This window comes from Molossus molossus, unplaced genomic scaffold (genome assembly GCF_014108415.1).
Source record: "Molossus molossus isolate mMolMol1 unplaced genomic scaffold, mMolMol1.p scaffold_m16_p_5, whole genome shotgun sequence".
Lineage (NCBI taxonomy): Eukaryota > Metazoa > Chordata > Mammalia > Chiroptera > Molossidae > Molossus > Molossus molossus.
Genome location: NW_023425388.1, coordinates 86,082,575 through 86,095,457, shown reverse-complemented (window position 1 = coordinate 86,095,457; position 12,883 = coordinate 86,082,575). Strand labels below are relative to the sequence as shown.

The following is a 12,883-nucleotide window of genomic DNA, read 5'->3' as shown; positions in this document are numbered from 1 at the left end:
TTTGGTCTCATTTATGTTCTGGGAATGCCAGGTAAGAGAGAGTGCTTAATGCCAAATAACTGGAGCATTTCATCCACTAAGTAAGCAATGGTGACAAGATATTTGCCTCTGAACAATAGTACATGACAGCACAAAGAGTGTCTAAAAAATAGAAGGGTTCACCCCTAATTTCTAGCTATTTATCAGTGTTATAGTCTTTGAAAAACCAGAGGGGTCTAACCATTTCATGCATTGACTCTGGTATCGGAGTACATATACAAGAGTTTTGTAAGGAAATCAAGAGCTGTTGATTTTTAGAGAACTGCATTTCAATACTGTCCTCTCCTTTGACATCTGTTACTTCAGAGGCAAATTAAATCTTGTTGAACCCCTGAGTGGGGGGAGGTGGCAGTGCGCTTCCCAAGGCAGCACAAAACTCCCACCGAGTGGTGTCGGTGTGTCTAGCACTCTTGTTCTTCAACACTCACCTCCCAGAGACTCCAGAAATAGAAACATCAAGGACCAAGTCTGCTGGCAGATGTGCTCTTTTAATCTTAAGCAAATTAGAGAAAATGTTTGGAAGTAAGAGGTTGCTGACCATTGAGAACGTCCAGACCTGAGCCAGAGCTGTCCGAGAAGGATGGCAGGAGGGTTTCTCTCCCCAGCAGCATCCTTCTGAGGATACGCTGAGGAGAGACGGCAGCCAGGCGTGGAAACTCCAGAAGACAAGGAAACGACAAATAAGGAAAAGAAATAGAAAGCGGGTGAATAAAGATCACCCTGTTGGACAAAATTGCAGAATATAAGAAAGGTGGTCCAGTGTCACTGGATAAGAAGAAAATGTAGGATGTAGGATAACATTAAGACAATTGTGGCATTTTTCAAAAGTAACAATATAAATAAGTCAAGCTATTAATTCATAATTTCTTTCCTAGTATGAGAGAGTGAAATAAGAGTTGGTTGCATTTTCTTAATTTGTTAGGAGTAGAGAGAGCTGACTCCAATGGTTCCATACAGTTGGCTTAAAGCAAGACAGATCAGCAACGGCCAGCGTTTCTGTCAAAAGATTCATCCTTCTTCTCTGACCCTCTAAAAGTGTAGCTAGGCTAAAGAAGACTTTACATCACAACATAATGGATTCACTCTCAGAATGTTTGCACCTTTTCACTCATAACATTCTTACTGTTTTTTGAAGATTTTGCCAAGCAGTAGACTCACCTTCACAAGTTGGGGTGTAGTTCCTGCCTCTTCAGTATGTGGTACAACATAAACTGTCCTACTGCCTAGCAGAGTGTGTCACAGGGTCTGGTAGCGTCTTTCTTACAGCTTCAACTAGTGGTGGTTCAAATCATTACACTGTCACTGAATGACAGGTGACCCCGATGAGTGAATTTCTCTGTGAGCTTGCCCCACCTTTCTAGTTTATTTCCACAGAGCCATTTTGAATGGGCAAGGAAAGTGACATCCACCACAACAAGTCAAGCTTTGCACACCTGCCCTTCTCAGAGTGACAGCTCTTGGTGCAGATGAGAGAACATTTTTATTTTGGTGCTGGTTTTGTTTGCAGATTCACCTCTGATGTGAACTTTAAAATTATCCTTGTTTTAAACCTAACCCTTTTTTTAAAGGTCACTATGCTTTCTTTGTTTCATGTACAATATAAAGGTTATCTTTAAATCCACCTAGATAATAGAAGGGTTCATAGCTTAATGAAGGAACAGAGAGGACCTCCTCCAGGTAAAGTGGCAGGAGGAAACATGAAAAGGAAGAGGACTGGTCTGAGCTCTGCCATTCCTGGCCGTCTGGATGCAGTGAAAAATATGCTGGACTTGACCGTCCCAGTGTGTGACCACTGGCAAATGTCTTCACCTCTGTAAATCTCAACTGCAGCACTTAGGAAATGGAGATAATACTCCTTTATCTATAGAGGGGGGGTCAAGTCTACCTCACCTGTTTCTCAGGGATGTTAAGAGGGTGAAATAAGTGTATATACAATACAGTGATGTGAAAACTGTAAAGTGCTGTCCGAGTGTTAAGTTAGCATGACGTTAACTTTTACTAAGCAGGAAGACTAAGCAGCAGACCTTGTGAGAAGAGTCTCTATGGGAATGCTATTTCCTTCTTTGGAAATCTCTCCCATCTGACTTCGTTTATGTTTATGTTCTCGGAAGGTCTCTGGCTTAGAGCTGGCACCAGTTGGCTGTAAATATATAGCACTGTGCTCACTTCGCCCCGGAGACCAGGGAGAGCGCGTGCTGTATAAAGACCTTTGTTCAGGGCAAGAGGGACTGGAGGCAAGTCTTAGTGACTGCTTACATGTCAGTGACAAGACCAGCATTAAAATATATCATGAAATCTTGTCAATCAAAATTAACATCTCTTTTGTTTTTGCCTTTTCCTTTAAAGCAACTTACGATGTTTTCTCAAGCACTACAACATCAGATGAGCCTGAAATATCAGAGCCTCACACAGGTATACCCAACCTCTCAATTCTTTCCTTGGATTTTAAATGTTCTGACTAGTTCTTGCTTTAATTCTTGCTGAATAATTGCACTTTCCAGAGTTCTGCAGCAAAAGAAATAGCAAAATGTTTCAGGGAGGTGAGTTCTGCCCTCGCCTCCCATTGAGCGATTATTTGTTTACATCCATCGGTAAACCTCTGCACAAGTGGGAGATGCAGATGGGTTTGGTTGCTGCTGAGGCCAAGTAAGGTGATGGTCTATCACTCTACCATTCAGAATCATTCTAAAAATGTTTTAGAATCCTAGGGAGTTTTCTCTAGAGCAGTGGTTCTCCAGTGGGGGTGATTTTTCCCCCCTCTACCCTGAAGGGCATTTGGAAATGTCTAGAGACATTTTTGGTTGTCACAGCTACTGACGCATCCCATGAGTAGAGATCAGGGATGCTGCTAAATCCCTACAGTACAAAGGACAGCCCCCTACAACAAAGAATAATCCAGCCCTAAATGTCAATAGTGTTGAGGTGAGAAATCCTGCTATAGAACTTCATTTGTCTACAGAAGTTCAGTTGTGTTTCATTTTTTGCCTTTACTTCCTGATGCAGCTACAGTGAATTTAACTCAGTCCAATGGTTCCTTTTAGCACATGCTTATTAAGCACCTACTAAACTTGGCCCTGCAGAAGATTCAAAGTGAATAAGACTGGCCTCTGCCAGACAAGCATATATGTCTGATATTTTCTGTATGTGTAGCCTTATCTCAGCATTATTTGAGTCATGGTAAATAAAGGTGAATAATTTTAAACAGCAGAAACTTTAAAGAAAAAGAAGAAAGAAAGAAAGAAAGAAAGAAAGAAAGAAGAAGGAAGGAAGGAAGGAAGGAAGGAAGGAAGGAAGGAAGGAAGGAAGGAAGGAAGGAAGGAAGGAAGGATATAGAATGCTAAACATGGGTTCAACTAGTAGTTAAGAAACAGAGGAGAAACCAGAAAAACCAGTTGAAAATAAGTTGAATATATGAGACACTGTTTTGTCATGATTTCTGATGGTTAAAGTATATATGTTTTTAAAGTGAGCTCATCTTCAAATTCTAATGAATCGCTCATTTAAAAATGTTGGTCAGAAATCTCCCAAGTGTTCTTGATATTTTTTCCCTATATGAGGCATAATTTATTACTCATAAAATTGTGTTTTATTCCTGGGGCCTTCTACTGCTTTTATAAATGTTGACATTTATTCCAACAGCAACAAGGGATCCATTTCTGGATTCTGTCCCACCTAAAACTTCTAGAACTCTTGAACAGCCAAGGGCAACACTGGGTAATGTTTCTAACAGAAAAATCATTCTTTGTTTTCCATCAAAAGAAAAATCCATGTGAATGCCTTTCTTCCAAGTGACCACTTCTTTCCATCACATCTAATCATTTATTTCTTTCCTATTTCTGAATATATATATATATATTTTTTCCTATAATGCAGGCATCTTATGTTCCATTTTGTTCTCTCTCTCTTTTTTTTCTTTGTACTGTAATGATATTTTTTCCATCCCGAAAGGAATGAAAACTGCATGGACGCTTTCATCACCATATCATTCCATCTCATGTGCTTGTGGCCTGTGTCACTGAGTGCCTGGAGTCAGCTACTGAACAATTATCATTCTGACCTTTTCCCCACTTTATATTATTATTTCATCCATCAGCTTTCAAGACTACATGCATTTTCATCCTTAATCATGTACTTGTAGCATGTGCTTTGTAACACCAGCTAAAAGCATGTGAAAACTCTTAAAATACCTCATTTTAACTGGAATTACTTGGTGGGATGGGGTGTTTGTGTTTTCAGCTCCAAGTGAAACAACATTTGTTCCTCAAAAAATGGAAATTATTACCAGCCCTGAAATGCAACTGACAACACCTGGTAACTAGTGACATTTGTATTGTTTGCTTTGAAAGAATAGATAAAGTAACCAAAAAAATCAATCATGTTGTACTTTTCAGAATATTTTCCACAGTAAACATTTCCCTGCATTCTTACCATGAAGTTGTGTAGATATTGTGAAGAATTACATTTTCGCTATACTTTCGAATTTGCTAACCAGAAAATAGAATTATAGATGATAATTATTTTAAAATATAGTTCCTCCTGATTATCACACTCAGATACCACCAAGTCAGAGACTTTTTCTCAAAGTAGTCTAAGTATAAAGAGCCCAAAGTGAGCTTTCCAGTCCTGGACATGATGAACAAAAATGGGCAAATGAAAGGTAACACAACCTACATTTTATAATAGCAAATTATTGGAATAATGACATTCATTAACTCCTGCTTAGATTAGTAAAGTGCTATAGAATTAAAGTTCTGAACTTTCTATTCTATAAATCCCAAATCTTTTATCTGTGCTTCTCCCTGTTTGATATATCATCTTTTGAGTTCTTAATTGTACCGTGTGTTCTTAAATTCTTTAAAGGTGCTCACTTTGCAGGACAGTGAACAATGTGCCTTCAGTTCTCATTCAGAAATGTAATTCCTTTGGCCCAGTCAGCACCTGCTGTGAACAAAGCACAGGGCTGGGCATTCTAGGGATGCAAAGCAACAGAAAGCACTTCTTGCACTCCAGGAGTTTACAAGTGTACACTTACAGCCTGATGGACATCATTTATGAAAGCTATCTTACATCTTTCAGCTTCCCTGCCAACTACATCTGTCCCTCCTACACCCAAACGACGCCTCAGGCCCAAACCACCAAGAACCAAACCCGGTAAATAAATGTCTCTTTAGCCTTTCAGGATATTGAATTCCAAACAGATAATATTCATCTCCTTGCCATAACAATAAGTGACATGATTCTATAGGTTCAAGTTTCCTGACAAATTTTGAAGTTAACTGAAGATGAGTAAATTAATGATGCAAAATTATAAGAATCAATTATTTCTAGTAGGCTTTCATTCAAGATGATGTAAGTGATGTTCTTTAAAGCGAATTTTGGTGTAAACCTGAGAACAAGTTCCGCTATCACAACATGACAGAGTGAGATATGTAGTGTAATTCTTCTTCTTGGTGTGCCATCTCTGTTGAAGCATTTATTAGTCTGACAGTGCTTGTTTTTTTTATTCTCCCCGGGGCAGTGGCTGAGATGGAAGGGCATGATTCCAGCTTTCCAATCGTTTATAATCTTAAAAAGATAATACATCATAAACAACAACAGAGCAACATGAGATTATATAATCCACTTGTGAGGCACGTAATATTCATGCAGAAGGTCAGAAAAAGAAAGTAAGGGTTGAAGATACAGGCCTCAAAATATGTGTAGGATGTGGGCAGAGGAAAAAGGAGTGGGAAACAGCACTGTAGGGCACAGAATTTGGGTGGTCGAGGTAGCTGATGAGCCTGGCGGTGATCTTCCTCATTGCCAAATAACACTCAGAATATACTCAACAACTGGTTTTTGCTTAGTCTGTTGTCATAGAAATACAGTGGGGTTTTTTTAAGTCTATACTATTATGACTGAGTTTGAAAATTATTTTCCAAAACTTTACTCACTGCCTACTTTATAAACACTGACTACTAAATATGGCAAGATTTTAACAAGGTCATTCAGTTCTTCTTTGGAGGATATCTTTTTATTGTCTCTAGGATATCTTAATATCTCTTTTCTTTCCCATCACCAGAAAGAACCAAAAGTCCTGGAACAACTGCATCTAAACTTTCTAAAAGCTCTGAACCTACATGGACAACCCTGGGTAATGATATGTCCCTTAGAGGATGTGTTTCCTCATTTCACCATGGGAAACCCAGGACCCCGGCTTTCACGTAACGTCTCAGTCAGTACTCTAATGGGCTCATTGCAACAACACTGAATATCTCGTGTAGTACATTGACTCTGTGGCTTTCATGGTCTGGATAGCTGGCCCTGGAGTAAGGGATCTGAACACAGAATTGCACATCATCCTATGCCTTGGACAGTGGTTAAACCACTGCTTCTGTCTCATCTTCTATCCGATTTTTGTATTTGAAGTTGGGTCTTACACATAGTTCTCCGCCCCCCCCCCCCCCTTTTTTTTGTTTTTTTTGCATAAGGCCTTCCAGGTCAACTTCAGATTACATTTGGAAAAATGACCAGGCTGGTATTAGTAGAATTTTTTCTGCTGCAGATCACAGCATTATACCTATCAGTAAATATTAATTTTAAAACATGTCTTTTTCCCCCTGGTGCTTAAAGACTTAGATGTAACTGAGAAATATAAATAAGGGTGCAAAATGATTACACCATTTTTTTTAAAAGCATGGCTTAAAATCACTGTCTTTGTGTAGCTGACTATTTAGTGGCAATGCTATTTCTGTTAGGTCAAATATACTCTAGAAATGAACCAGATGAAAATTTATCATTGTATTTTCATTAAATGCTGTTCTGTGAAATACTCTTTTGATGGACTATTTCCAAAATCTCCAAGATGATGGGTTCATTCCACTTACAGTATAGGTTTTCCATTTGTAGTTTTAAACCCTACAATGCCTAAATATTGATTTGTTGATTATTTTGTTTCTTTATTTTTCCAGCTCCCAGTAAAACACAATTTATTTCTTTGAAACCTAAAATCCCTCTCAGCCCAGAAGTGACATACATCAAACCTGGTAATTACCCTGAATTTCTTCTTTTTTTTTTTTCAATATTCCAAGAATAGGGTTGAAAGTTGTTTTATGCCACTCTTTGGAGCCAGAATTTCTTATTCATATTTTGGTATTTGACATATTTTGCCATGAAAAATGCAATGAAATGGCCTCATTGTAACCAGCCCCTCTGATAGTGTCTCAGCATTGCTCTGAGCTGTGTGGAGGAGCATCATGTTCATGACCCTCACAGAGGAAACAGAAATAGAATGATGTGATGACTGAGGACTCCCTTGTTGAGGACTATGAAATAGTTTCCAGTACCAAAGTGGACTGGAACTCTTATGACACTGAACAATCGCCTTTCAGCTGGCAAGGGAAGGAGTGTGTCCATCCCATGAGAACTCGGCCCTGTTTGGAGTGTCTCAGTTTTCAGGCTATAGGACTAAAAGGGTTGTATCTCCCTGATGCTCCATGACTTCTTTCTTATACTGGGGCTGATTTCTGAACACTGACTTCTGTTTACTTCTCAGAAGATATTAATGGTGTCGTGGTGAAGAAAAGAAGGCTCTTTTTGCAGGGAGGGGTTATTCTGTGCATATAACTTAAAACAGAGATAATTCCTTACATAAAGATTGTGGGACATGTTGAAAGAACAAATCTTTGTTTTTTTCTATCCAGAATCTATGCAACAGGTTGACTTACACGATTGCACATATATAGATCTCTGTCATTGCTCATCATTTTCATCTAAATTTTAAACCCTTAGCTCTGGGAAGAATATATTTCTCACTATAATCAATGCATTTTTCATTAACCTGAATTTACAAAGTACAGTTATTAAAGCAAGAGATTTTTCTGCTTCAGCAGGCATGATTTATTTTTTACAATGAAATGCATAAAAAAGAAAAAGTATTGGGGGGATGGGGAGGAGGGTGTCAATGGGGGGGAGAAGAAATATCTGTAACAAAAATAAAATAAATAAATAAATAAATAAATAAATAAATAAATAAATAAATAAATAGAAAAAGTAACTGCTCAGAAAAAGAATTCTAATGACTCCTTTTAAAGAGGCAGTGAGATTTCCAGGTGTAGGTATCAGACTGAACGAAGTTAGGGATTATGCAAAGGGAATGTGACCGTGGGTGAGGTCTCCAAGTCAGAGAAGTAGAATGATATCTTCTTACTCAGAGAGGCTATTTGGAGAAGGAAGCATAGCTAATAGTATGCAACAGCCCTAGAAGTTTAAATCAAAGGACACGGACAGTGAGCTCCATGAGAGAAGGGTTTAATCTATATTTATTTTTAAATCATGCTTGGAGGACTTGGGATTAAGATACTAACTATTATATTTATGTTCCATTTTGAATAGAGGGCTATTACCTCACAGACTGAGAAATATTGCTGTATGTTTGGGTAACCAAATTTAAATAAATATTTCTCCAGTCTAATTATTTCTGTTATTACAACTTAAAATGTGAAAACATCAAAAAGTTCTCCAAATGTTAATTACAATTTACACAAGATGATTTACATTATTAATTTCAGTAGTTTCTAATAAGTTTTCTGGCAAGCAGTTCATTAATACAAATAAGAGTTGGGGAGTGTGTTCTTATTATTCTAAGGTATTTGAGCAGAGACTTCTTAATTTGACATTTCCTTTAAAAGTGCAGAAAATTATTTGGAAGCTTAATGAGTTTATATTCCTTTCATTCCTACCTTCTAATCACTTAAGAATATCCACACTTTTCCCCTAACAGTAAGTACAGCCACTTCAGAGTCTGCACCTACATTTATGCCAACTCAAGTTGACATTGAGGTAACACAGAGTGATGACTGAATGTCTGCAAACTATTGCTTGGGTTTTAGCTTTTTAAATTTTATTTATTTTTACTTTAGGGCAGGCCACCATTATAGCTGTGCTGAAGATTTCTGTTTCTAGCCAAGGTTCAGGAGAGCAAATAAACCACCAAAAGCTGTTTGATTTGAGTGATTCATTGCCTTTCCTAGCTCTCTCCTCACACTCTTCTTTTTTTCCATTTCACTTTCCATGCAGGCTGCTTTCCTCTGGTTTTCCTTTGTGGTTAACTAACAAGTAAAAACCACCATTGGTTTTGGCTTGTTTCATGAGTAGAATCCAGTGCTTTCTTGAAAGTCCCAGCCATCTACTCTGTCTCTACTTGTCTGCCTCTTCCAATAAGAATTGTTTCTTTCACAGTTAATCTTTAAGATTGTAATAACATTCAGCTCTTCTACTATGAACACACTTAAAAAAGGGAGAGTCTTCCAATTAATTACAGGTGTGGTGGATGGAATTGTTCTCATTGCTAGCCACAAATCCATAACCAAGTTGTCTTTTGTTTTGTGCTGAGATGAGTGGTGTAATTATTTGTATGTCACTCAGACTTTCTATGGAACATTTTTATGTTTTTATTTATAACACCTTAACACTGTCAATAGAGGAAGTCGTCAGAACATGTATTTGCTTTTAATAAACACTGACTTTTTGATATGCAGGTGAATCGGAAGCTTAATTGATAGGGGTCTATACCTATCTGGTCTCAGTCTGTGAGGAATTTTTTAAAAATGCAGATTTGTCTTTATAAGATTAAAAAGACAGTATTCTTTAATCTTTGTAAAGGCCAAAAAAAAAAATGCTATGAGCAGCAAATTTTATTTACCTTTTCACTCTTTTAGAAGGAACTTTATAGAAATTAAACATGATTTACAACTTTGAAGTTTCAAAAGAATTTTTGCTCATTGCTATTTTCAGATGTGAATGCTTTTTGATATTATATTTAATGTATTGATGCTTACTATTTTCTTCCTTTTCTCCTATAGAATCTGAAACAGTGAGACATCCCTGTCTGTCTGTCTCTCTCTCTCTGCCAATTTGAATGACATTGGAGCTTTTGTTATCTGTTAGAGTATTTAAATGATATTGTTATTCAATGTATTCAGCATTTCATAAAATCTGAGGCTACTTTTTTACTTTTTTGATATACTAACCAAAATGAACAAAATTCCATATGTAAACCAATTTATTCACCAGCAATAAATGCCAGGAAATATGAAGAACAGCATATGAACATTTTTGGCCCTTTATAGACCATACATTCAATTTTTATTTTTCATAAAATTATATCAGATCCAGCCAGGCTAAAAATCTTCCCAAACTAGCAGAACTGAGGCACAGGTACAGGGCTAATGGGTCTGTTGCCTGTTTCCTCTTCCTTGGATGAGCCTGACTGTCCTGCATGGAAACAAATGGCAGGTGGACAGAAACTCCAAGCGAACTTTCAGGGTTACCCCAACTTCCCTTTAACAGAGTATCTCCTCAAGCACTAGGAGCAATTTTCAGAATATTGGGTAGTAGAGAAAATAGCTAAAAATCTACAAAAAAAATCTCAATTCTTACTTTTATTGTGGTTTTTGGAGAAGATGTGGGGTGTTGAGCTTTTCTGTTGTTAAGCCGGCAGAACCTGATTGCTCATCAATGATAAAACACTTTTTATTCTAAAAGAAATTTAGTTTTTTAGATGGTGCTCTTCAGCATTGCCTTTGATAATACTTGCTTTTATTGCAGCCCCGGAACCTCACACTCCAACACCATCACAGTCAACAATAGGTAATGAAGTTTACTGTAGTTAGTGAAAAAGAATTCTCTCTCTTTTTAGTACCCTCTATCTTCAACTTTGTCCTTTACTTTGGCTTTTTAAAAATTTATGCCGCCCTGGCCAATGGGGCTCAGTTGGTTGGGCTTCCTCCAATGCACCAAAAATTTGCCGGTTGGATTCCTGGTCAGTTCACATGCCCTGATCCTTGTACGGGGCATGCAGCCAATCCATGTTTCACTCACACTAATGTTTCTCTCTCTCCCTCTCCCTTCCTCTGTCTCTAAAAATCAATTTTAAAAAGATCTTTAGCCCTAGCCGGTTTGGCTCAGCGCTTGGAGTGTTGGCCCAAGGACCAAAAGGTTGCAGGTTGGATTCTGGGTCAAGGGTACGTACCTGGGCTGCAGATTCAACCCTGACTGAGGTCTTGCGGTGCAGGAAGCAACCAATGGACGTGTCTCTCATCTCTCTCTCTCTCTTCCTCCCTCGCTTCCTCCTTTCCACCCTCTCTAAGAAAGTCAATAAAAAAGTATCCTCAGGTGAGGATTAACAACAAGAAAATCTTTAAAACGAGATTTAAAAATAATAATACTACATTTATTTTTTCATTATCTTTCAGGTCTTTTTTTTCAGCCATTTTTGCCAGAGGATAATCTCTCTGCCTGTGCTCAATGAGGACAGCATGAAAGCCATACTACTTTTGATTAGACCTCTTCTTTATTGTCCCTCCTCATGTTGGAGGAATGTGTCCTGAGCTGGTTTTAACCTGGTGAAGAACCATGGCTTCCCCAGAACATATCTGTGCTTTCACATTTGGAGGTGTTTTTCTTACTTTCAAAACTCCAACATTTGCAGATTTTTTTGAAAAACATTATGGTCTTTTCAGATCTAAAAATCCTGATACATCACTAGGACATTCATTAAAAGAGAGCAATGTAGAAACTAACCCCAATCTTTATAGCATCTTTTTCTTCAAGAGAGCAAATAATGTTTTCTGCTGGTACCATCTTAGCCAATGACCCATGTTTTCCTTCCTAACATGAGCTGTTGGTTATTTTATTGCATTCACATATTCCAAATAAGAATCATACCTTTTTCTTTCCATTTCTCTTTCCAAACTTAACGGACTGGCTATATTTCTGTTCATTTTGTCTAAAAACACAGGAATCAATTTAAATGAAAAAGGAATTTCTTATGTGGATAAAATTTTCATCATTTCTATTTGCTCAACTTAGCCATGAAAAATTAAGCATTTCTCATATTTAAATAGATTTCATCATTTTTCCTTTGATTTTGATTTCTTCTTGATGATCTTTCATGCAGTCATAGAGCCTGGAACACTGGAAACCAAACTTTCAACAACAACATTAGGTAATGCAGTGATTGAGTGAGTGACCTTTGTTTCCTCTTCTCCTGACTTTATTAACAGGCTCATATCCATGGATGAAGCCATTAATATTCGTGTGTGTGTGTGTGTGTGTGTGTGTGTGTGTGTGTCCATGTGTTCCCTATTCTTGTTTCCAGAGAAAAAAATTAAATCTATAGTTTTTAAAATTTACCTTCCCTGAAAGAATTTCTGATTTCAAAGCCTTTTAACACATCTCGTGGATTTGCAGATTTTTAAATGCTAAGTGCAAAACTTTTCTTTTTGAATCTTAAGTCAAATAAATTCTAACTTTTATCCCTTGTGGCTTTAAAAGTAACTTTTCTCATGTTCCTGTTGAACAAGCACTTCCACAATTTGTATGGGACTGTCTTCTCTAAGCTTTATAGAGTTCTGGGTTTTCCATCTCAAAATTGAAGAGTAGGGGATCTTTCAAACCATGGTTGTTTATAAACTTTTGACCAAAAAGAATTTATTATTAAAGACTTCTCTTAACTGGGTAAATAATGATAGAAAATTGCAAAACAAAAGGGTACATATCCTCAATAAATCAAAGAGCTTGAATGTGCTTCTAAGCTATATGAACATTGTTCATCCTGTATTAACTAGCTAATTCTCTTTCTTCAGCTCCGCCAAAGACCAAACGACCAGGTCGTCGCCCCCGCCCTAAAACCACACGTAGTCCAGATGTGCCCAAGTCCAAACCTGGTAAATGTGATGTTCAGGGTTTCAATTAACACAGAAGGTGGACTATGATAGCTTCTGATATAGTACCTACCTACTGCCTAAATTGCTGGGCATTAGGAACCACTATTGTTTATTTTTATATTTAAACATCTGTACTT

General features: G+C 37.5%; 1 protein-coding gene across 1 annotated transcript in view; it reads left to right on the top strand.

Moving 5' to 3' along the window:
- The window catches only part of LOC118616995 (ABI family member 3 binding protein), a 188,635-nt gene that overhangs the window by 78,812 nt on the left and 96,940 nt on the right, over window positions 1–12,883 (top strand). Inside the window, exons 15-23 of the mRNA XM_036242520.1 lie at window positions 2,386–2,451; window positions 3,679–3,753; window positions 4,276–4,350; window positions 5,116–5,190; window positions 6,101–6,172; window positions 6,990–7,064; window positions 10,627–10,668; window positions 11,978–12,025; window positions 12,666–12,746. Of these exons, the coding sequence (XP_036098413.1) occupies window positions 2,386–2,451; window positions 3,679–3,753; window positions 4,276–4,350; window positions 5,116–5,190; window positions 6,101–6,172; window positions 6,990–7,064; window positions 10,627–10,668; window positions 11,978–12,025; window positions 12,666–12,746 (609 nt within the window). The remainder of the gene's footprint in view (window positions 1–2,385; window positions 2,452–3,678; window positions 3,754–4,275; window positions 4,351–5,115; window positions 5,191–6,100; window positions 6,173–6,989; window positions 7,065–10,626; window positions 10,669–11,977; window positions 12,026–12,665; window positions 12,747–12,883) is intronic.